The 26,749-nt window shown below is 30.4% G+C and overlaps 1 protein-coding gene across 1 annotated transcript; it reads left to right on the forward strand.

Moving 5' to 3' along the window:
• The first annotated feature begins 544 nt into the window (after positions 1–544).
• LOC129227797 (resistance to inhibitors of cholinesterase protein 3-like) lies at positions 545–25,065 on the forward strand. Its single transcript, XM_054862407.1, has 6 exons — positions 545–941; positions 14,640–14,752; positions 17,562–17,687; positions 21,545–21,710; positions 24,032–24,126; positions 24,894–25,065. The coding sequence occupies exons 1-6, from the start codon at positions 800–802 to the stop codon at positions 24,918–24,920; spliced, it is 669 nt and encodes a 222-aa protein (XP_054718382.1). The 5' UTR covers positions 545–799; the 3' UTR covers positions 24,921–25,065.
• Positions 25,066–26,749: the final 1,684 nt, after the last annotated feature.

Raw genomic sequence — 26,749 nt, forward strand, 5'->3', positions numbered from 1 at the left:
TGAAGTGACAAGCGGTGACAAGACAAGTATTTTTATAATGCGTTTATCAGATATAGCAAGAGTTTTTACTCTTAAACGATAGCTTCTGCAGACATAACAGGTTGAGATCTTTTCATATTCGTTCAATAAATTGATATCCACGGATGTTTTTTTTTTCTGCTGCTCAAAAACTCAACACACAGATCTACGTGCAAATAGCATGTTATCCTATTTAGATTCTCTCGCCAGATGGCGTGTTACTTACTTTCAGTTCCGAATTTATGAGCGCAATGGGAAAAAAAATAAAGTTGCGCTAAAAAAAAAGTTTTTAGCCGAAAAAAAAAAGTTAAAAAAGGTCTTCAGGCTTGAGGGCGCATTGGCCCGGGGGCCGATGAGCCGGTGGGCCAGTTCGAGTTTTCATCATGGTTGCTTTATTTGAACGTTCCTGGTTAGTCAACGGTTAATCTATTCGAACATACCCTCAGCTTTTTCCGCATCATACTTTTTTCATTAACATCCTTAGCTGTAACTGATAACTTATAGTGTATCCCTCTGTTGACAAAATTTGAAAACGAGCAGTTTTGTTTTTAATATGCTCAGATATGTGCTTCCAATTTTCATCAAAAAAAAATTTCTTAGAATTTTATTTCTTTTGATAATTTCAAAGGAGTCATTATGCTTTTTAACGTCTTTGTCCTTAAATTTATGCTAGGATCAGCCTAGCTGAACGCAGAGCCTGTTTCTAGTTGTCACTTTTGCATTTATATTTTTATGATTCGCCAACTGTAATTTTTACTGAATTATCTTTTTCCGAAAAACAATGATCGTTATAGACAGTGGTCCTTCTAAAAGAAGCTTAATAGTGCTTGCTGTTGGTGTCGGATGTTTTGCAGTGTTATGGCCAAAGATATTTTATCCTATGATACAATCTATTCTTTTCCCATTTGATGAAGATGAAGCTGGTATGTGATTTGTTGATTGAAGTTTTTTTTAAATTTAATTTTATCAAAACTGACTCCACAAGTTCTTAACATTTTTTCTTTATAGAAATGTTAAAAATTGCTATTTTCTAAAAATTATTTTCATATGTACCTATATTTATCGTTGATAATTTCAATATTGCTAGTTCTACTTAAACCCGCGAAACAGTGGTCTACTATCTAATGTTTCTTAAAATACGAATTCAATTGACTTGCTCATTCATTTTAATTGAATTTATGTTTATAACATAATGTATTCTGAGATGAAATTTGGGCAATTCCATGATAAGGTCAACCAGATGATGATCAAATTTTCAAAATTAAAATTTCTAAACAAATGAGGTGTTATTTTAAAGGTAAAGAGTTGTATATTTTGAAATGCCTGTCTAAAATTTGACCACTTCAGTTATAAATAAGTTACTGGAGGTTAAATTAAGGTCGTCATTTTCAAACCATATTTGGTGTCTCTCGAAGAAATTCTGTTTTTATCCAAAAAATACATACTAATATTATAAATTGAGATGAATAACCATTTAAAGATACAAATTTGTTGCTGGTGATGTTGCAAAAAAGTGTCAAAATATAATTCACTTTGATTTGTAAAAGAATTCCTCCAAGGTACATTCAAGTGTTTTACGTCCAACACCAAAATGTGCAGTTAATTATGCTGAGCCAATAATTTTAAAGCTACATACATTTATTTTTGCGTTCAAAGTAAGATTTTCAATCTCATTGATGCAACCTATTTTCATTTTGTAACAAATAAATATTTTTTACTAAAATCTAGGTGTCGGACCTAAAATTTTTTTTACGTCCGACACTATTTACATCCGACACTGTTACATTCCTTTAACCAACATATGTTTTCAACTGTGTTTCTCCTTTTTTTTGCCTTTAATGTTAAAGTGAAACATGCATAAAAAACAACTTAGTGAATTTACTGTATATACATTTAAGGTTGATAGGGGTAAGTAGGACCCCTTTTGAAAAAAGGTGTGTTGAATGAACGTAATGCAGTTGATTAAGATAAATTTTTGCAAATTTGGCAAAACTATAAGTGAAAAAAGATATTGGAAACACTAAATCACTGCGTCTATGTAAAGTTGGCTAAGGAAGAACAATTATCAACTCTCAACCCATATAAATCTTGATGGTTTTCTTTCAGGTAAGTTTTGCAAATAGCTAATCACCAGCTTTTGTAGCTGAATTATCAATTCCTACAAAGTCATCATAGTTGTCTTGTATTTAACTAATACAAATATTTCATCAGAGTTGCTTTTGATTTTCAAATCATCACTGTTATGGGGAGAACCATTTACCCCATAGTGTGGGGACCTCAGCAAAATTTTGCAGGTTAAGTGGGGCCCCTCCTCTGAAACAGTTTTTAATAATATTTTACTCAAAAATTCTGATAGAGCAATGCACTTTAAGTTAATTTGTACATGAATGTTTAATGATCATAAAAAAATTAATGCTAACTGGGGAACACTTCTTTGAAAAATGCTGCCTCGCCAAAAATTTTTTTTCAGATTTTTTTTTTTTTTTTTGACTAAGTTTTCTGACCTAGAAAAAAAATTCAACGTTACCCAAATATATGCAAAACGAATCACTGTGATGAACCATGACATGATCAATGTAAAAAAGTATAAAAACCATGGATATTTCAATTTTTGGGGGTGACCCACTTACCCCAGTGTCCCACTTCACCCAATCAACCCTACTTTTGAATTAACTTGGTAAATTTTGTTTCAGTATATGTAACCTATAATTTACATATTTATAACTGTAATCCTTGTTATTTATTTACATTTAAGAGCAATAGTTTACATCCAATATGAATAATTTACTAGGGATGCACCGGATAGTGATTTTGCCGGATATCCAATGCCCCCTTACCTGCCGGATACGGATATCCGGCATTTCGATTGCATTGCATGTTCGCATATTTTTCTACAACGCCGTTTCAAAACAATAAATCAAACTTGTTCCACATATCATTTCATTAAAAACATGCTAAGTACATTCAAATGTACTTTTTTAGAGCCTCTATATTTTAATTTAGGAATTGTGCTATATATAAAATGAAACAGTAAAATATTATTTTGTTTCGACAGATTTTTTCGAAAGAGACAAACTTTCGGCAAAAATTAATTCTGTATGTAATGTACACATGGTTTAAACTTTTAATTATTCATAGTTGAAGTTTTAAAGGTCGTATAATGAGTCGTATTTGTTATTAGATTTGAATGAGGTGTAGAAATTTTTTAAAACTTCATCATAAAGTAATACATTTTCTTGTTTCCAATTTAGAAATAACAAAAAGTAAAACTTTGCTTTGAAATCATTTTTATTACACGTGTAAAATTTTTCTAACATACAAGTTAAAAAAGAAAATATTAAAACAGAGCCAGTTTGACTCAAAAAATAAATAGACTTAAATAATCAACTTAAAATTTTACCTTAATTCCAGAAATAAAGGTACATTTTTTTTTCTAAAAATGCAAATTAGTATCTTAAATACAGGGGTGCCCCCCATAAGAGCAAGGGCCCACCCCCTAAAACCATAAATACCCCCCAAATAGAAAGCCCACCCCCCAAAAAAGAGAAAATACCCCTAAACGCCCCCCCCCCCCTTGGTGGGCAACCCAGTTACCAAATTTATAAACTTATGCTAAAATAATCAACTGAAAATTTTACTTTAATTCCAGAAAACAAAGATTCATTCTGTCTAAAGAGGCAAATTAGCATCTTAAATACAGTTGTGCCCCCCTAAGAGCAAGGGCCCACCCCCTAAAAACCATAAATACCTCCCCCAAATAGAAAGCCCCCCAAAAGAGAGAAAAATACCCCTAAAACATCCCCTTCCCCTAGGTGGGCATCCCAGTTAACAAATTAATAAACTTATGCTAAAATAATCAACTGAAAATTTTACTTTAATTCCAGAAAACAAAGATTCACTCTCTTAAAAGATGCAAATTAACATCTTAAATACAGTATTAAGAGTCATTCGCAACACGTTCACTTTTTAAAAACAAATTAATAAACTTACGCTTAAATAATCAACTTAAAATTTCCCTTTAATTCCAGAAAATAACGATTCACATTATTAAAAAATGCAAATTAATATCTTAAATATATTATTAAAAGTCGTTCTCAACATGTTAACATTTTTTTTTAAACATAAATAAAATTATGCTTAAATAATCAACTGAAAATTTCACTTTAATTTCAGAAAATAAAGATTCACATTCGTAAATGATGCAAATTAACATTTTAAACAAACTATTAAGAGTCGTGTTAAACACGTTCACACTTTAAAAAATAAATTAATAAATCAATTCTTAAATAATCAACTTGAAATTTTACTAAATTCCAAAAAATAAAGTTACACATACTTAATGATGCAAATTAACATCTTATATATAATATTAAAAAATATGCTGAACATGTTCAATCTTTCTTAAATGAACTTATAAATTTATATTTGAACAATAAACCGCTCTTCCAACTTCAAGTGCTTTGATATGAACAATTTCAAAGTCGACTTTTCACTTCAGCGTGTTAAAGCAGAGAGAGTGAGAGAGGGAGGGAGAAATTATTAGCAACATACCGTCAGCAGATTCGCAAAGGAGAGGGGGGGACGCGGGGGAATGCCAGAAGCTAGGTTTGTCGTTTTTGAAGCAGCAATTAAAAGAGAAAGCATCATCGAAAAGTTTATGAAATAGTGAAAGCTTTAACTGGAATTTTTGCAAAAGTAAATTCAAAATTAAACCCTCATTTCGTACCGGATAACCCCACATCAACCCCGGATATCTCTCACATTTTTACCGGATAACTACCTGGATATCCTGCAAAAAATTGCCGGATATCCGGATCCGAAGTGGCTTGTCGGATCGGATACCTCATAGTTTTGGATAGTTAAAAGAGCAGCTGGATAGGCCGGATAGTTACCGGATATCCGGTGCATTCCTACAAATTTACGTCCGACACCAAGCTAAAAATATTTTTTAAATAATTTTATTCCTAATAATATCATTTGAAAACTGAAATATGCTTTAATCATAAGTATACTTTAGAATTATGCTGCTTTTTAAATTAAACTGTAAGCCAATTCAGACTTATAATAATTTTTATGTGAACCATCAATTTTACTATTTGTGTGTTTATGTCTGACACCACCTCATTAAATTTTTTAAATTTATACTTTAGGAATCTATTTTGGAAAACTAACATGATTTTTTATTCAGTGGGATGTACTAAATATCTTATAAATAAATTTGATCATTTTGGAACAGTTTATATTTGGTAAATGAAATTAAAACTGAGACATTTTTCTACATTTTTTACTTCCGACACCATGGAATTGCCCATTTCACATTCTTGGGATCTAAAAATAATTAATGAAAATAATATAAAACAGTTAAATAATAAATTTCTCAAACTTAAATATTTGAATGGTAGATAACGTAGTACTTGCAGGGCTCATAGTTCTCTTATATCTCCTATATTTTCACAATTTGTCAGATATTCTCCTATATTTTCTCACTAACTCCTATATTTTTTTCGTCAGATGTTAAATGCTGCCCAAAAATGCAAAATTCTTTGATCCATTCTTCTTTTTCTGCTGCACTGTGTACTCTTAGATCTTTAATTTTGGCACATGTATTAAATTTCTGTTTGATTATTTTTATGAAATATACGAAACATAGATGGTTTTACTTGCAACTTTTAACTTGTTTTCAATTTTTTTTTATTTTAATGAGTTTACTTTGTAATTTTAATAGTTTAACATGTTAACTTTAAGTATACTGCTGTAAAGATTTTGAAAGCTTTTAATTTCCTTATATGTAGTTCAAATGACCGGTTGTAGCTCAAACAATTATTTTTGAAAATGCCGTGTGCAGATTTTGGTACCAATTCAACTTTGAATGCTTCAAATGTTTCAAAGCTTGTAGCTTGCTGAAAAATAACAACGTAACTATCTCTATGAAAAAAAAGTCATTTTATAGGATTTTTTCTGCTTTTTTCAAAGTCTGTAGATTTTCCAAGAATTTCAGAAATTGGTCTTCATCTCAAAAATGTTTTTTTGGCTCATTTTTTTCTATTTACTCGGTTATGGTTATAAATTGGAGAGAATAATGGATGGTTTTATGCTCCACTTGGGCTCTTCCAACATCCCCTTTCGTTTGGCAGATTAGGTCAAATTCTCCGTTTTTATGCATGTGTGTATATATACACACATTAACTGTAAGTTATGGATAATACACTTACAGTGAGCGCCAGGTAGCAATCGATCAGCCACTTTAATGAATCAATTCCTTAAAAGCGAAACAAAATCCAGTTTTAACTTTAACATTACAAAATAGCAGAATATTTGAATCAAACTTGCTGCGTAAATGAATCAAACTTATGAGACCAACCATTTCTCTCCCACAAACGTGATCCATTAGTGCAGTCTTTTTTTTTTCTCTTTGTCTTCGTTTAGTAAAATCAGTTTTTTTCTGTAAATAGTGAAACAAAGGGAAGGCAGAGTGTTGCACACTTTTTGTAATTATTTTCTCATGATATGTCCAACAAAACCAGTTAGACACGAGAGACATGGAGTTGACGGGACTTTTCATCATTACTGTTAGCATTGAAGCATTGAAGTACCAATACCGAGATAATGGGTAAATTTATGTGATCAAAAAAAGAATGTCCAAATTAATTATTACCTAGTTTTAGCAATCAATAAGAGATGCAGTTTTCGAAGCACATAAGTTAAAATCTGAATTTTGTAATTGCTTTTTCATACTGTTTTGCAATTAAATTCTTTAAATAATCAGAGAATTGATATTTTTAGTAAGCGGTATACTTCTAATGATATCTCGTTCAACGAAAAATTTAATAAAGTTCTCTGATATTGTATGTAGAATTTTTCATGTTTAAAATAAAAGAAAAACATGCTCACAGAATTTTGCTTAATTGAATCAAAATTGTTTTAAACAAACATGACTTATATAAGCGACTGTGGGTACAAAAATTCATTTGCTCTCACATCTGTGACTCTTCACATTGCTATGACATCATGCATAATAGAATTGTATTGATACTGGTGCTCTGATTTGTATTGTACGTTGCTCCAAACATACTAGATGCTATACTTTTTCGAAATTCCTATATATTTTCTACCAATCTCCTATAATTTTCTTTTTAAACTCCTATATATTTTGCTATCAAACTCCTATATTTTTCCTTTTAAACTCTTATATATTTTTTTCCACTTGCTATGAGCCCTGTACTTGTTAGCATTTGAATTTAACAAATATTGAAAGTATACATTTTAATTAAAGAGTAAAAATATCCAGGGCCGACCAATCACAAGAAAAGTCACCGCCGAAATGTCTGTGCCTGTCCACTGCTATAGCAACAGCGCTTCTCATTTTTCCAAGGGAAGCTTAATGTTGGAAAAACCCATACAACTGCACAAAGGTGAGCAGACGAGTGACGAAATGGCGCCAAACAGCCTTCCTGCTAACCCTTGCAGAAAATGAACGAAGTCTGTTTCTTTGGCAGTAGACGGGCTCAAACTTGACGGCGGGAGCTTTTCTCATGAAAGACAGACAGTAGGAGATGCCTAGGGCTAGGGTGCATCATACGCCCCGTCAATTTTTTTTTCGATTACAAATGCTTTGTCCCTAAGCTATTTTTATTCTGCATACAAAATTAATAATTTGTGTGAAATTTTTCCCACTTTGAACAATATTTATGTGTGCCACCTGACAATTGAAAGTTACGAAAACTCAGAAAATTAAGCAATTTTTTATATTTATTTAATTACTGAGAGAATTATTTGATTTACTGAAGCAAATTTATAGTATATTTCGTAATATTACTTTGATAAATATTAAAGTTCGGTTTAAAAGTTAGTTTTTAATCAATTTTTCTCTTTTTGCGAAGATTTGAGAGTTGTTTTCGATCATGCTCAACTGCTTGTAATACATTCTGGTAATGATCTTCTGTTTTGGCTGATATTAAAAAGTCATTGATCAGCTTTATTCCTCGCTCAGCAAAATCGTTTACTACACTGATTCCTTTCAAATTAGTCTTTGAAGTCTGATAGGAAATACAATTTGACCACTGTTTATCATCTTCCACCATGAATTCTGAATCTAACTTCAAAATTAAAAATAAAAACCAGGAATCAATGCCAACAAAATCAGACAGTGTTGATGATAAATGAATTTGTGTTGGAAACTGGTTTTCCAAAACCCATACCAAATCTGTGTGTTGGATTAGAAAGATTAGCTTTTCTAATACTAACATACTGTCAGCAAGATCACGTCGGTCTGCTTCAGGCAATTTATCACTCCATAGTGCTAGAGGTAGTTTCTTCTGTCAGATACCAAAGGTGATTTTTAAAAGCATTAATTGGACTTCCAGAAATTTTTGAATTAATAATACTGTATTTTATAAGTAAATGAAAGAATTGCAAGTCATTCCATGGTGCATAAAAGACAGAAGTGCATGTCATCCACCATGAACTATGTACCAAAGTGACGAAATTAACAAAGGTTCTAAATTTTAAAACTTTTTGATGTGTAGTTATTGTTGCAGTTGGTAGTTCTTGGATTTGATGTTGAAATAAGCAAATTTTGATTGAATAAATTAATTTTTCCATCCATCGTGCTTTGTGTAAAGCTCCTTGGCGTTTAAAGTTGGCTGCAGTTATCTCATTTGGATCGTTTACTGAGAATAAAAGCCAAAGTTGAACAAATTCTAAGTAATCACCTCTGCAAAACAACATTTGATTTAGCTAATTTGATAACATTGTTTTTGCACTCGTCAATTAATCTCTTTGCGGACTCACTGAATGAACTGTCATCAAATTTGGATAAATTTATATATTAGCGGTATATCTTTCTTCCACAAACTGCAGTAATGTATAATGTTTGTCAAATCTTTTAAACACAAATATGTCTGGTGACTTCGATGCTTCAATTTTTAAATTGTCAAACACATGTGACAATATAATTTCTCCAATGTGGTACGCAAGCTGATCACAGGAGCGCTTTACCCAAACGCTCTTAAATAGCTACACATGCTGCAGTTATATGTCCTGTATTAGAAGCAGTTGTGTCAAATGACACATTAACTATTGAGTCAGAACAGTTCCATGAATTTAGCAAATTAGTTGTTAAATTAGCAATGATATCGCCGTTATTTATTATTTTTTTTGTCCCTGGTGGATATGCTGGTACAACAAGAAGCTTAACTTCATACGAATTACCCACTAGAACTGCAAGCTTTTCTTCTGCAATATTTTGATTTGTTAAAGTTGGTAAGAGTTTAGAATGCCAGTGGAAAGTTGCCAAATCATAAGCATTAAATTGATCTTTACAAGCTTTGGCAATGTCTCTGACACTTGATCGTCTTGCTCTGTCTGTTGCATATGATGCTGAAATTTTGGATGAATCACCACCAATTTCTGCTATTAAAGCTTTAGTGTATGAAGCTTGCTGTGCTGGTGTCATTTTTAAACGTGTTGCTAATAATATAACATCAGGTCGTTTTATAATATCATGTGGAATAAAAGCATATGTACCAGTTTGTACTGTACGAGGATGATTTCTGGTATGAGCATTTTAAATCTAATCTCTTGGATCTGTCTCATCACTTGCCTCACTTACATCACTATTTTCATCTCTTTCAATTTCATCAATAATAGCTGAATTAAAACTTGTATTAATGTTGCTTGTTTCCTTGACTATTTTTTCATAAAATGCTGCTTTTGATATTTCACGCATTTCCCGACGCTCAATTTTTTGCTGTAATATTTTATCATGTGAACATAAGGTTGCTAGACGATCACTTTTCATAGATTGAAGAAAAGCTAAATCTTCTGAATTTTTTATAAGGCATTCTACAATTTTAAGTCATAACGAAAATGTTTTAGATAATTCTTCTTCCATTTTCTTTACTTTATTAATAGAATTCGTTGTATTTCTTCTTTGAAGAGGAATTGCTTTTCATTTTGTGTTGTCTTCATGAAGTTTTAGTATTTTCTCACAGGATTTACGTTCAGTAATCTTTGGAATGTTTGCTTTTGCATAGAAATCAGATATTTTTGACAAGACAAGTTTTGAAGACTCCCATTTGGTAAGATTCCGATCGGCACCTTTCTCAATATGATACATCAAGCAACGAAGCACTTGCAAGCTAGTGGGTAAACATGAACCCTTAAATTCTGAGTCCTCTTGAGTTATTCCACTTCTAAGTTCAAATACCGTTAAAGATTGTCTGGTTTTGACTTTTACCTTTTGTACAGATGAACAAGGCTTTGTTTGAGGAGAAAATGTCACTAATTCAACAGCAGCTGATTCACTCATGTTTATTAAAAGTTTTCAAAATATGTTACTTTCAAAAATTCATGCACCTTATGAACTAAAATAGAATATATTAACTTATTTAAGTAATTTAGAACACATATGCATAGAATAACAAGAAGAAAACTTAAAGAACTAGCATTAGTAGTTGTATGGTAGAAGAAAACGGTAGAAAGTTGAAAACAAATAGTGAACCTGAACTGTTACAGTTACAAAATATGTTATGGAAAGTTACTGAAAACATGGTAACAATTAAAATTAACACAGGTACAATGTAAATTAAATAATTTAAAAATTATTTACCAGTATTGCACTTTGAGTCACTTTTTATTGTTATAATTGTTCATTTACCTTAAAAAAGAAACTTCTTGCTTGAGGTGGGATACCTAAATTAATTTTGATTTTCATAAAAATTCACAGGAATACTATCTAGTGGTATGAGAACATTTTTAAATTAGGGACAAAACAATTTTAGAATAGTTGGGCAAATGATGCACCCTACCTAGGGCGGCATATTTCGAAATTGAAATGTTTTTAAGAGTATGAATATTTGTTTCTGGGGGATATTTCGATAATTGGGAATCTGGCGAAGTCGTCTCATTTTTGGTGTAAATAATATTATTTTGGTAACCTTGCTGATTTATAGTAACCCTATATAAATAGATGCTTCCAAACACTTTGTTTTGATTTGCAAAGAAAAATAACTATTGTGCAGGCACTGGAGCCAAAAATTGACTCCAATGAAGAAAGATCGCCAGATTCCCAATTATCGAAATATCCCCTGTTTCTGTGCTGTAAGATTCACTACTTCAATGCTAAAAAAAATATTAATCATAATAATAATAATTTACAGTGTATACCAGTGCTTGGATTTGTAAAACATAGTTTGGAATTGAACTAGAAATTCAATTTACTTTTAGAGGCAGCAAATTTCACGATTTAAAAATCATTTGAAAATATTTATATCTGTTTCAGCGCCATAAGATGCACTACTTTGATATCAATAAAAATATAATTTAAGGTGTATATCAGTGCTTGGATGTGAAAAACCCAGTTTGGAATTTAACTAGACTCCCTTATTGTGAACACTTTATTTTCTTAAAATATCATTATATTATTTTTTCAATTATTATTATTATTCAATTGGGGGAGGGGGGGGACTTGTCAATATTGCCCAGGGCGGAAGAACTACTAGAGCCGGCCCTGAAACTATCTTGATCAGAGAGACAGTAAAGAACTTTTCCTATTTTCCTGTTTTTTAACTTATTTCTCCTAGCTACTTTTTTTCCTACTTGTTTTTTTTTCTTTTCTTTTTTTTTTGAAAACGAATTAATTTGTGGTCAAGAAGATCATAATGAGAACTATTAAAAGAGTCATAATGTATCAGTCAAAATGAGAAAAATCATCACATAATTAAAGATAGGGATACTTTTCCAACATAGGTGGCTTGGCTCACCACTTCACTTGGCTCAATTTTCATTTCTGTCGATTTAATTTGTTGATTGGTCTTGCAAACTAAAAATTTTGTGTTGGACTTTTAACAACTTCAACTTCTAAATTCTAGGGTTGCCATTTAATTGTAAATATCACCAATTTGCTGTAAGCACATTTTCTAATGTTGCCAAGGTATAGAGTTAACAAGTCGCTAAACCTAATGACATACGTACCTTCAGCGGAAAATTACAATTAGAAGCAACGAAATCTGGCCGCAAAAATGAAGCACTTGTCAATAATTTAAGAAACAAGTCCATTCTTTAAAGTAGGTAGATAAAGAAGAAAAGACGTGTGCCATATTTAGGAGTTAAGCTCCTTTTAACAATATGAATGAAATTTTTTAACAAGTTTTGTACAAGAGAAAATAGGCCAGGATAAGAAAAAAAAAAGACAACATTGAAAAAAAAAGAAAAAATATTCAAAAATAATAGTTTGAAGTTTGCATTATTTATTTTATTACTTTACTTTATATGTATTTTCAATTGCAATTGCAGTCAATACTAGAGTTGGTAAAAAGAACATTTTTTTTTGAAAAAAAAAAAAACTTTTTTTGAATTAAACCAGTTTTTTTTTTTGGTTTAAACCGGGTTTATTTGGTTTAAACACTACTTGTAGGAAAAACAATTTTATTTTAGGAAAATCTTGAAGATTTCATCAATTAATTGTTAAGGAATGTTTAATATTCATATTTATATCTAATTTCTTCGTAATTAATTAAATAATTAAGAGTAAAATCTTGTAATTTCATTTCCTCATATGTCGAGATTTCTATAAGAGAATCTTGTTTGAAAATCTTTTTTTAAAAATACAATACTCAAATGGGCATTGGTATAAATAATCAAAGAAATAATTTCTGTGATAGTTCAGACATAATTAATTACAAATAACCAAGAATAAATTCTTGTAAATTAACTTTCTCATAACCATAGCTATATAAATAAAAAAATAAAACCAAAATAAAATCAGGCATTCTAAACATGGAAATTATTTTGCAATATCTACAAATGAATTATAAGTCTGATGTTCATTATACAACTTTAAAAATCAAAGGATCAATGTATATATTTTTTAAAGATTTAAAAAAAGAGTTACAAATCATGTAATTTATTTACCTAATGTATCAGTGGTATCAATTATAGAAACAGGACAAGTAGGTTTTAAGAAAATCATTATGTTTTCCATTGTAAACATTAATTCTCCTGGTTTAATGCATTTAGGAATGCAATTTTTTATCACAGGAAAAAGAATTAATTAAAAGCTTCAGTATGAAAATACTCTTTTAACATATTTTCTAATGAAGACTCATAAAAATTTATGTTAATTGATTCTTATACCATTTATACATGAGACTTCTTTTATTATATTGGGATAAAAAAAGTTCTTTGAAAAGTGAAAATTTGGCATTAATTTTTTTTGAAATAAGAGCACTGAATTACATGAATATTTTCTGTTTTCATAATTTTATATATTTTCTTTTCTTGCTCTGAATTTTCATCATGTATCAGGGATGCAAAAGTATAAGCACAATTTTATGCTAAGTGTTCTTAAACTTCTTTAGTTATTTTTTCCCTGTCATTTAAATATTCTAACTTTAAAGTTTAAATACACTATGCATCGCTTCAACAGTACATAATCTATCTCAATAAATCTTAAGTAATCAAGCAAATTAGGTAGTAAATGAAGTTTTGGTTGAAATATGCTTTTTGGACTATTTCGAAATGCAAAAGACTTCGAAAAGCGAAACGAAAAATAATGATAATTTAATAAATAAAAAAGAGCTACTTGGATTTTTTCTCCATGTAATTTTAGAAAAACTTAGTTGATCTGCCTTGTATGTGTATGTGCCTAATAAGAAAGCTGCATTGATTTAAAAAAGGAAAAAATAAAAGAAAACCTATTTAGCAAATTTGCTTTTCCTTAAATACTATAAGTTTCTAAATTTATTAAATCTATAATTTATCTATATAAAGCTTTGTTTCTTTCTTTGCATCAATTAGATTTTACTCTTTGCAATAATGTGTAAAATTTATGAAAACATTTGGGGGAAAACGATGAAGTTTCTCAAAAAAAAAAAAAAAAAAAAAAAAAAAAAAAGAAACATTTTTGAAAAAAAAACCACTTGGTTTGAAAAGAAAATCACTTGGTTTAAACTGTGATTTAAACCAATGTGGTTTAAATCAAACAACCCTGGTAAATACATTGAGTGAAATAATTTCATTTTCATATTATTGTTTCTGATTGACGTATGTTGATATTTATTTTTATTATAAAAAATGACGTGCATAATTTTGTGATTAGTGCATAAGATTTTTAGCATCAGTTGAATTTAAAAATATGTACCCTAAATATATTTTCATTATGTGAATAGTTACAATTGGAATGTTTAAGTTCCAATAGTAACTTTTTTTGTGTGTGCATTTAGTTGTTAAAAAAGTAATAATTACAGCCCTTGTATATTCTTTATTACGGCTTTATATCCTATTATTAGGTTTAGAATTGAAGAAAATGATGCAAATTTGATCGTGATGCAAATGTTTGTGCATATCATGTATTCAGTTTTTTTTCTTTTAATTGTATTCATTTTCCATAATTTAATTTGGTACTTTCATGTTTTTTAATATTTTTAATTAAAAATCTTTTTAAAATCTTTAAATTCCCAAATTGAGCTTTGCCATACTCTGAATGAGTCTGGATTTTTTTAGCTTGTTGCTACTGTATTACATTTGCTAGAATTAAGTAAATATCTTGCTTTCAAGTTTTATTCTGTTTGTACCATTTTAAACTATTTCAATACATTTTTCTATTTTTCTTACAACAATAGATATTCTGAATGATATACAAAGATTAGATTTCCAAAAGATGCTTCATCCGCAGATGCGAGAAGCAATGGGAGAAGCTAGACCAGTAGAAAAAATAACAAGAGATGGTAGTCAGGTAAACTGTATTGTCTTGTTTTATTACTGCTTTTTTATGTTCTTTTCTGGTATAATATAATTGAGGGATTTTCAACAACTGATCCATGTACTGACACCAATCTGTGGGAAAAAAAATGGCCTGTGCTCAGAGATTTTTTCCCGTCCGCTAGAAAAGTTTCTTTACTCAAAAATAATAACAATGACATCCTATGAACTATGATATTGTTTATGTTAACTTTGAATTTTTCTCAAAAGTTTATTGCATTTGTACCTATATTTATTACAATTATATTTTATCTTTGTAACTTCTTTATTTCCAAGCAAAATTTTATTCACTAATGTTTTTGCTAGAAAACGATAAAAATTCCCAATCAAGCAATTTTTTTAATACAAATTTTGAATCATCTAGTAAGTCAAATTGTGTTTATGTGTGTGTGTGTTTTTGGGAAAGGGGGGAAAAAAATAAAATAAACAAAAAGAAAAGATATAAATGAATCCCCACTATTCAAAATTTTTTTTAGAAGTTTTTATCTCTTGGCGAGCTTTTTTAAAAAAAGTACGCAAACACTAATATAAGTCATTTTTAAATGTTTAAAATTATATATTGTTCTCTGTTTAATGACTTTCTCTATTTCAAGAAAACATTTCACAGCTCCGGATGCTCCACTGTAGTTTTAGAAGCATTCTACTTAAAGACGTTTTTTTGTGGTCCTTTGAAAGTCGTTAAATAGAGAACCATCTGCATTCCTTGTGAAGTTTCTCTAAATGGATGCCAAGTGTATGATCCGACATTTTATGGTTGTTATTTTATTTATTTTTATAGAAACAAATTTCCACAATTTTTTGCTACTATTTTAGACTAGAAAATTGCCTTAAAAATATGAAAATTGTTTCTACATTTGAACAAAGCAATTACTTGTTTGGTGATATTTTGATAGTTTGACAGTGGATTAAGCCTAAACTCCAGTATAGACTGCGTTAATTGTCGACGACTTTCTCGTTTCTTCATTCTCCTAAACTTACTGTTTTACCAATAAAACAGCACAGTCCTGAAATGACACAGTCCTACCAGTAAAACAGTTAAGTTTCCAAATCCAGTTCAGCCTTGTCAAAATAAAGCAATTCCCTGCAGGTCAAACATTGCCAAAAATTATCTAATTCAAAGATTCTCAAACTTTAGACCTCCGTGAACACTCTCTAGAAAAAATACGAATTTCACGCCCCCTGCCCGGAACATGCTAAAAAAATTTGATTTGTCGCATTTAAATCTGTTTTTTTTTTTCTAATATATTTTTGCACTTTTTTTCCTTTAAATTTATTTATTCATTGTTCTGTATATTTTTCAGAGCTCATGTCTGGTTTTCATTTCTTACATTATTATTTTGAGTAAAATTCTATTTGAAATTCTAATAGAAATAAAAATGCTATCACCAAGTTTCTACAACACGTTTACTAATAAAAATGAGCTTTTGAAGTTAGTAAACTGTTAGCCTAGTTAAAGTTTGTAAATTTTCATGAGTTGTATTTTTATGGCAAATTAGAGTTTTAATTATTAACTGTTGTTAGGGCAAACCTACCCTGGCCGCGACGTAATGCTGTGATTAGGATTATGCTTTCTTTTTGAATTAAAATATTGTTATTCATCCTTCAATCTCAATTATATTTAACGTTTTAGTTAGAAAGCACCATGGACCCTGGGGTCTGCAGAACACAGAAACTCAGGGTTACTTGATCAGGGACTTGGCTATTATATATTTATATATATATATAAGGAAGAAAAATAATGTGTGATTAACTTGAAATTAGTCAATTTATACATACAGTAATTGCTTTGGCAAAACAATCACTATAAGTTATCTTCCTTACTTCAACTTATTATTTGTTCATTGTTCTTGTTGTCTTTTCCCTCTTCATTTTAGACAAAATTATTATTATTGCAGTATATAATAAAGGGATTTTGGTACCTTTTAAAAACTACTTGCTCCTTCATTTCAGCTGCAGTAAAATCACGTTTGGTCTAAGAGCTTGAAGTACAGGATATGTACAAAGTTATTGTTTAAATAATGAAAGTTTTAATATTGTGGTTAAGCTCTAAGATTATATATTATTTTGGTATGAAAGTATGATTTTAAATCTGGGTTTTCCTGAGTATTAAAAGTTAAGATGCAACCTTGGTAAAAAATTTTTTCCTTACTCAAAAATAATAGCAATGACATCCTTTGATATGTTTTATGTTAACTTTGGATTTTTGGTTTATTGCATATGTATAATTATTGCAATTATCTTTTATCTTTTCCATTGTTTTTTTTCTGTAACTTCTTTATTTTAAAGCGAAGTTTTACTCACTAATGTTTTTTCTAGAAAAGGATAAAAAGTCCCACCAATCAGTCATTTATTTTTTTCAAGCTTTGAATCGTCTATGAGACAAAATGTGTGTATGTGTGTGTTCTTTTAGGGGGTGGGGGAGGGGGGCGGATTGGAGGAGAAATAATATATATATATATATATATATATATATATATATATATATATATATATATATATATATATGTGTATACATATAATAAAATAAAATAAATAAAATAAAAGAATCCCTTCCAGTCTAATTTTTTTTGTGAAATTTTTACTTTTCTTCTTCCAGTTAAAAAAAAAAAGATGGAGAAACACTAATGTAAATTATTTTTTAAATGTTTGGAATTATTTCTTGTGAAGTTTCTCTAAATGGATGCAGGATGTATGATCTGACATTTTGTGGTACCTGACCTTGTTAGTTTAATGTGCGCAATTATTAATTGGACTTTTTTTCTTCTTATCTTCTTTTTTTTTAGATTCCTTTCCATCCATCTGTTAGTTACACAGTAAAGCCACCATCAAAAGACGCAGGTGTCGCCAATCTAGTCATTCCTATGTACACCATAGCTATTATTGTCTTCTTCATATATTCTTTATTTAAAGTAAGTTTATTTCACTTTTTCCTTTTTATTTTTTTGTAAATTATTTTGAAGCAAACTTTTGTGTTATGCATTGTAAAAGTTGAAATTTTCTGTTGTCCTATAAAAGACCAGTCTCTAGAAGTCTCTCGAGCTCACTAGGGAGACCATACCAGTCTTTTGTTATGAAACAATTGTTTTGTAAATAGTTGAAGGAATTATTTTTCAAAGCTCTTTCCCTTGCAGTTCACTAAACTTAGTCTTCCTTTCCTTTTTAGAACCACTTCTAGAACTTCTTTAAACTTTGATATCATTCTTTTCAAATACATTATACTCTCACTATATCAAAAAACTTGATATGACGAAAAAATATTTTCCCCCTTGATTTTGTGTATTTATCTAATGTTATTTTTCATTCTTATGTTGAAGAGTTTTTAATTAAAACCTTGTTATGTCGAATATTTTTCGAAACCAAATATAATTTTTCCGGAAAAACCTCATTTTTTGTCTCTAAGCAACACAAAGAATGTTTCTAAAAATTTCTCACACGCTTCATTATTTCTCACAGGGGTTGGGAATGCTTATCTACTGCCACTTCTAGATCCCGGGGGTGTCAGAAAATGTAAATTCTGAGAAGCCCAAAAAATCTACATAAAACTTTTTGCCCTTTTCTCATGGCATTTCGTTTGACCTTTTGACTCCATTTTCACCTCCTTTAAAAGGGGAAATGAATGGTCAACCGCTTAAGAGACCACAAGGAATGATGGAATCCTTTGTTCAACTTATTTTGTGCTGGGGCCTCTCAAAACTAGTTTGAAACCCTTCTGCAACTTGGCAATCCAAGTCCTTGATAAGTTTAGTCGTGATAAATTGCTACATTTTGCTGCTTCACTAGAGCATTCTTTTTTCTCTATTATTTTTGGCTCGTTTTAAAAATTAAATTTTTTGTTATAGTATTAAAACTACTTTTCAACTCTCATTACAGGTTCTACTTATTTTGAACTATCGTGACTAATTTTTAGAATATTATTTTGTTACCTTGTTATCTCAAACTCGATATTTCAAAATTTTTTTACGGTCCCTTCGACTTCGTGATATTGAGAATATACTGTATCAAAATGATATTTGAAAAGCTATGTCCTTTGAAAAACTATTTTTAGAACTTCCACTTCATTAAATGCTTCTTTGTGATATATATATATATATATATATATATATATATATATATATATATATATATAGCTCGGGTGACACCCAAAGCGGTAATTTGTGGTATACCCCCCCCCTTCCTACAAATGCAAAAAATAAAAAATAAAATAAATAAAAAACAAGATTTAATATTCTATGTAAACACAAAGACATGAAATTCATACAGTGTATGAAAATTATGGTCCCTTAATTATTTCAAACTTATCTCAAACACAGGAAAAGATAATGGATTTTAGTTTTTTGGAATAAGAGGAAGTCATTACTAGGTCTAGGTATTGAAAATATTAACCTAATCCTGAGTATAGTACTCACTCCTTGATATGTGGTCTGAAAGAGGGGGATCTGGGGTCCCCCCCCTGGAAATTTTTTAAATTTGTAGTCTTAAACATGCATTTTAGGTTCATATCTTTCAAAAACTTGCAATTCCACTTTGGGTGTCACCCCTCAGATGGGTGACACCTGCTGCCTCCCCCCCCGTAGTGATGCCACTATATATATATATATATATATATATATATATATATATATATATATATATATATATATATATATATATATATATATATTCATTCTTGGGAATAGAAAAAACTCACACAAAATTTTGTCAGGCAAAACTTACAACTCCTTTCTGTCCATTTTGAAAAATTTTCTATTATGAAATGACAACCCTTTTGATTGAATTTGTTTAATTTTTTTTCAATGTTTTCATCTTTTGGGATGATAAATGCCCCTTGAATGAGCATGATCTTAACTCACATCCCTCCTGAACTTGAAAAACAGCAGCTCAAAGTATCTTCCTGAAGGCATTTTGAGGCTTCTGTTGTCAATTTTTCTAACAGAAAGCAAAATTCATTCTTTAATATCTGTTGCAATAGTTTTGCTGGCAGCAAAAGAGAGCAGTTAAATTACACACACTGTGATTGAATGTCAATGTCCTTTAAAGGCATTGTTTGGACAGCTGATTTGGGAAGATTTAGGTTTACCCACCTAGCTTCAGAACTCTCTCCTACGCCTATAAAAATAACATGCTTTCATGGTGGGATTTACCTTCGTATGATGCCCAAGGCACTTTTTTCTTTCTTCTGGGAACCCTACCTCTCAAAAGTAATTGGCAATATTAATGCTTTGTGCAATGTTCAGATCAACATGTTATATTTTTCAAAGTTTTTATGCATGATCAATGATTCTCAATCCCCCCCCCCCCCACCTCCTAGAGCGAGGACGCACCCCCTAATACCACAAAGAACCCCTACAAGCAAAACACTCCAAAAAAGGAAAAATAACCTCAACCCCCCTAAAAATTAATGGCAGTCTGCAGTATGATGTACCCCCTATGTGGGCACTAGGGTTTCCAATCCCGAATCCCACAGGATCCCGCAGGATATTTAGCGGAATTGATCCTGCAGGATTTCACTGTCAATCCCGCAATTTTTTTTACATTTAAGTGTTTTCCAGCTTTTGCCACTCATAAAATGATTATTTTCACAAGCATCATCTGTAGGTTGATTCTTCTTCCTCGTATATCTGCAAGAAGAGTGAGTAAAACGATTTCTCTCATATGACCAACAATGGATTTACCATTTCAGAACACAATAAAAATAGAGTATATTTTTCTGTGAATGAATTGGTATTCTCATTCGGAGGTTTTAATTTTCATACGTTCAGTAATTGAGAAAATACATAAAACTAATAAAAATTTTCAAAAACCATTACTAAAATTTAAAATCCAGTAAATTACGCTTAAAAAAATAGAGAAAGAGTTTTCATCAAGTGCATTACTTTTCGAGTAAAAATCCTTTACCATCCCATACGAGCGGCACACTTTTGCTTACCAAACAATAATTGCTAATTAGGATCTGGCTTTGTTGTACTTTACAACTGCTGTATGGAATTCAAGAAGACTTCTAATTGAAGTAATAAAAGCAGTCCATCCTAAAAAGCATAGCTTTTTCTCTCTCTCATAAAAATTTAATTTTTTTAAGGAATAAAGTCAATCCCGAAATCCCGCAAAACTGAATTTGGCACAGGATTGGAAACTCTAGAGGGCACCCCTGTGCATGAAAAAACAACAGTTACTTTAACACCATGTTTCTAAATTTGCTGTTGGAGCTTTTATGTTTAATATGGACATGAATAAGACATTTTGTAAGGATGTTTTACCGGTAACTTGGATTTCTTCCCCTTTTTTCATGGTCCTAATGCCAGCAACCAGTCTGCTTGTTTCTCCTTTTTGGTTATCTATCTTGTCAAAGATATTTCTAGAAGTCCTCGTTGATATTTATGTAAAATGTAGGCCTCTTATATAGAATGTTTAAAAAACTTTTTGTGTCGTATTACTACTGCTGATGATCTACTTTAAGAATTTTAATCACTATGCTTATGTTATATATCTCTATTACAGTAAAATACTTTCAATGCAAGGTCATACATGTGACTTACATTGATGTATGGACATAATATTAAATCCAATGTATCGATATATGTGCACACTACATACATAAAAAAAATTTGAAGTGTCCCGATTTTGTTTCAAAACCACTGTAAAGGCTGCAACTTTTGTAAAAAAAAAATAGCTGCTTACTGTTTTCTATCTTTTGTTTGGTGTCATTGTATCATCATTTACATTGGGGGATAATGCAGAAAATGGTTGAAAGTGAATGTTTCTTTTGCAGACAGTGCTTAAAAAGCAAGGAGACATTTGTCACCCACATGTTGTTAATGAAAACAGGACTTATGTTCATCAATGTTCTGAGATAGAAAATGCCTCAAATAAAAGGAAAGATATGACCCAAGAAAGAAAAGCACAAAGAGCTTTGGAGCAGTATGGAAAAGATAAAGGTTTGTTCTAATTTTATTTATTTGCACCAACTTAGCTCAATACTGCTTTAGTTGACAGTTTATTTTTTATCCCTATACTGATGATAACTCAGGGGTTGGGGTTGCACAAACGTAACTACACCCACTCTCAATCTGTTGACACAAAGTTGCATCAGCTGTTACGATTATATTTCTCTAAACAAGATAAATATTATACGTAGATACGTGCGTGTGCACAAATCAGAACTCGAGTCAAGTGAACATCTCTTGTGATTCTTAATTAGGTTGAAGTCTGATGTACCTGTACCCAAAAGTAACGAAGATAAAGAAAAATGTTGTTACGTTTGTGTGACCCTAAGCCCCTGAAAAATCCTTTTTCAAAATTTTGCAACATCAAGTATAATGTTTAAAAGTAATATTGATGTTGATTAGAGAGGGAATTTTATTTTTCACTTTTCAGTGCAACTTACTATTACATGAGTGATAGTTTGATTTTTTTTTCAATTATGCTTTAAAATGGCCCCCCTCCCTCAAAAAAAAAAAAAAAAAAAAAAAACCTTCAAATTAGTTTTGACTAGTTTAATTATTAAATAAATAGCAATTTTTCTGAAAAGATTCTATATTTCATTTCATCATTTTTCTAAAAAGTTTGGAAATCCTCATATTACCTAGTTTGCGAAGCTGCAGAGGGATATACCTTTTTGTTCCTATTCTTTGTGGGCTTATAAGTCTGTTTAGGCAAAAAAGGGAGGGGCGAACCTTTTTACTAAAAGGGAATGTTGGGGAAAAACCCAGAAATTTTTGTTGGAGAAAACCATTTTTCTTTTACCAGCAGAGTTTATTTCCACTCAAGGAAAAATTCCAATACTTTTTTTTTTCTGTTTGAATATTTTTTTATGAATATCCCTCATGGAAACACTAATTTGGAAAATGCAAGCTGTAAGATAGTCGAATTTCTCTGTGCACCAAAGTATTATGTGCTACTTTTCTCACTAAAACTAAATGGACACAGGACAGTGTTATCTATATATATGAAGCAGAGGGTGTTTCTCTCTTTGTACCCGATGGCCAGAAGCCCCCCATAGCACCTACAGCTCTGAAACTTGGCACAAAAATCTAACGTACCCCGGTGGTCTGGACCTTGAAGCCCGAATTCTAAATTTCTAATTAGTTTTTCCATAATTAACTAATTAAGCTGAAATTTCACGTTTTATGCCTAATTAGGGGTAAAAAATCCCCTCACCCTCTAACATTATATGCCGTTGGAAAGAGCTTTCCTTTCTGAACAAGATGATGTTTGTTCCATTTCTCTCAATTAATTAGAACAGGAGAGATAAGCGATCCTAATTGAGCCAATTTTCAAGGCTAAACTTGATTTTTGTTTCTGCAGTGATGTCATATTTGGTATACGGTTGCGTTCGAATAGTAGAACCGGTTAATTCTTGATTTGGTTTTTGCACAGTTGTTATTTTTGTTAAATTCATTGTGCGAATGTTAATTGATTCTTTTTAATTTGAAAGTCGCTTGGCGAATTTGGCAATAAACAATGTAGTTGCGGATTATTTGTTTATTTTGCAACATATTTTAGATTTCAAAGGATTGCATTTAGGTTTTCAAAGGAAGTTCAAGCATTTTAGTTTAAAAATATGATTACAGATTATTTGACATCAGACAGGGGGGGAGGCATTTTTTTTAATTCTAGATTTTTTCCCCCTTTTCTCAGACGATATCTTCTCTATAGTTAAATTTTTCATACGGGGTGCGGGATTTCCTTTTTGTCCTAAATGTACTGAGTTTTTCAATTGTGTTGTTTTTCTGCTTGGGAGTTGAATCCTGTTTCCTACGGGATACGGAATTTCCTTTTTGTCCTAGATGTATCATGATTTTTAATCGCAATTGCTTACCGCCGCAGGCGTCAAACTTGGCGTAAAAACAGGGGGAGGGGAATGGATTTTTTTATTTAACGGACTTCCTTTAAATTCTTAGCATGGGAATCGCCATGCGGGTACAGCTAGTACTAACTGAAAAAGAAAAATAATATAGACGGCATATATATTTTAAAATATTTACTACTTTTAAAATTTTGTAAGAAAATATGACCATTAAACTTCATTTAAATTTGTAAAAATCAATTTTTCCATTTTTCCAGAAAAAAAAAGTGAAAAAAAAAGAGGGAGGGGGGGGGGGAGAAACTTTTAAAATTTTTCGAAAATTTCCTTTTGTACTTTCAACGGACCCTTGGTTTTATTTGATATGTATTCATGTTTTTAAAGTGTTATTAAATTTGTTTCCTCATAAGTGCTGAAAGAGTTGATTCCAGATTTTGTATATTTGTTTTTTAGTTCTAACAGCATTGAAGACAATCATTCTAGAGATGGAAGATTTTAAAGGAACTATTGATGAATCTAATGTTAATTTTCAACATGTATCAGATTTGGTTAGTAACACATAGCAAATTATTATGGACAAAAAATAAGCTTCTGAAATAATTTAAAAAGTTTTTTTTTTTGCTTCATTATGTTAGTTAAAAGATATTCCTCTTATCTAGTTGTGATAAAACAAAGTCAAAATTTAGTTTATATTTAGTAGATTATCGTTATCATGAGCATCATGTAAAAGTTTCATTAGAGTTGGTCTAACAAACATGAACACTTTCCAAAAAAGTACATGAAATGTATTGTTGTTTTATGTGTACGAGTGGCGTAGTGAAAGGGGAGATGAATGTTCAACCTCCCTATATTTTTACCCCCCTTTCCAAAGACGTCCCTCTCCAAAACCAGAAGCTTTATTCGCCTTTACCTCATATACTAACATGTATATTTCAGAGTCTGTGCTAGGGATTTCAAGTTGCATGCCAACAAATTAACCAAATTTTCGAAATCTTAATTTTAATAAATTTTAATTGTGTATTTTTAATTTTTTTTAAAGAAAACTTTAATCAGAAAAAAAGTAACAATTTTATAAAATATGCAATGCAAGTGCTTGCACTTTAAACATACAGCATTCACTTAAGTCTAATGAACACTTATAATGATGCATAAGATATTTCCTTCTTTTTAATTTCTAAACATTTTCTTTTCACCAAATCAGAATTTCTTTTGCCGAGTTAAATCTCACTCTCTTTTTTTTTTCATTTTTTTTAAAAGGACTTTTTTTTTTTTACTAAATAAAAAATTCTTCACACCACTTTATTTCTTATTGTAGCTGCATCACTGTGCGAGCAGAATTTGACATCATCATTTTCATGCATACTTATGTCATCCAGTTTTAACAATATTAAGTATTAGATAAATAAATACCTTTGTGCTGAACGGTAAAGTAAGACAAAACAACGTTAGAAGAAGCACAAATTTGCAAATTACAGCAGACACGTGTTTTGGCGTTACAGGGAATGCCTTTTTCAATGCAAAAAATAATGAGCTTATGGATGAAAAGACGCTCATTATTTTTTGCATTGAAAAAGGCGTTCCCTGTAACGCCGAAACACGTGTCTGCTGTAATTTGCAAATTTGTGCTTCTTCTAATGTTGTTTTGTCTTACTTTAATATTAAGTATTGTTATTTATTTCACCAGCATTAAACAATTTTTTTCAACATGAGGAAATATATTTATTTTTATGTTTATATTTTGTTAGTTATATTTATATTTTGTTATTTGTTTTTATATTTATATTGTTTATTTTTATATGTAAATGTTATTGTTCTACATTGTTAATTTTTATCATTTACATATCATTTTTATGTATTTATGTATGACTGCCATTATAGGCATTTTGTTTCATGAAAATGTCTGCAGACTTTCATCTGGAGTTGTTTCACCAAAATGTTTCAACATTAAAATTATTTTCTTGATGTTCTTGAATAAACTTGTTCTAGCAGTTGTATTTAGCTGAAGTATTTCTTAATGTTTTGATGTTTCAATTTTAGATGAAATGTAACTAGTGAAGAGTTATCAAATTTCAATATATTTATTAAGTTATATAACTAAATAATTGCATCTGTAATAATGGTTTATAATATGGCTTGTCAATATATGGTAAGTAACGAGAGAGTTCTCAAAAGTAAAATTAATTTCAAAACATTTTATGGTCTACAATAATTCAATAAAGGTTAAATGGTTTTCAAATATGTTTTTAATCAGTTATTACTGATTTCTTCCAATTCGGGATAAAATATATTGCCCAATATCACCAACAATTGTATTAGAGAGCAACTGAGGAGGTACTGATCGAAGCCACACATGTTCATTCTAAATGATTTTCGAGAATTCACAAAAAACGTATTTCTAAATAAGTTTTTATGGAAAAATGTTTTTAAAAATTCATAAAGATTAATTGGACATTGAACATATGGATTGACTTAGTCTCGTTAATACTCTTAAGAGAAAGCTTTTAAATGTAGTAAGAACTATAAACCTGCAATTAAATTTTATAATTAAGACATGCCTTCATTTGATTGGATCTAATGGACATTTTTTCTTTGATTAAAAATCAAAGAACATGTTTGTTTTGAACAAATTTCAACAAAGCCTAAAAGTGTTGATCAGCTCATATCACGTGACCGAAATGGGGGCTCCTACTAGCTGAATGGACATGCTTTTGGAATGAAACAAGTCCATGGACATTTTCTTATTTGATTAAGACAAATTTTAAAACAAAATTTAAATATAACATGATTTTCTTTTACTGAAACAAACCATACAGTCAAGGGTGCCCCAAACTTAAAACATTTTGGGCAAGCAGAAATTCTCAGTTTGCTGAATGGAATTCCAAGAATCGTCAGACAAAATTGGAAATATTTGGAAGGTCACAGTGACAATCCATGGAGATGCCCCTGAATATAGTGTTGTAGGAACCGTCTTGTAACATTTAAATGAGCTGCTAACTTAATTTTTGTCGAAATTGGACATGCGTGGTTTTGATAAGTACCTTTTTAACTGGGTTAAGCATTTGCCAACAAATAGCGTCATTAATTGATATGTACCAAATGATTTGTGATGAAAGATGAAGAGTTCCGTGATTAGGAAAATGCTTTAAAATGTGTACAATAGGGTGTATTGTT

The sequence above is a fragment of the Uloborus diversus genome, chromosome 8, assembly GCF_026930045.1.
Source record: "Uloborus diversus isolate 005 chromosome 8, Udiv.v.3.1, whole genome shotgun sequence".
Lineage (NCBI taxonomy): Eukaryota > Metazoa > Arthropoda > Arachnida > Araneae > Uloboridae > Uloborus > Uloborus diversus.

Coding starts and splice junctions, on each gene's coding strand:
- LOC129227797 (XM_054862407.1), top strand. CDS start 800: ATGATCGTTATAGACAGTGGTCCTTCTAAAAGAAGCTTAATAGTGCTT. Junction 942..14,639: donor ATTTGATGAAGATGAAGCTG/GTATGTGATTTG, acceptor TTACAACAATAG/ATATTCTGAATGATATACAA. Junction 17,688..21,544: donor TCATATATTCTTTATTTAAA/GTAAGTTTATTT, acceptor TTTCTTTTGCAG/ACAGTGCTTAAAAAGCAAGG.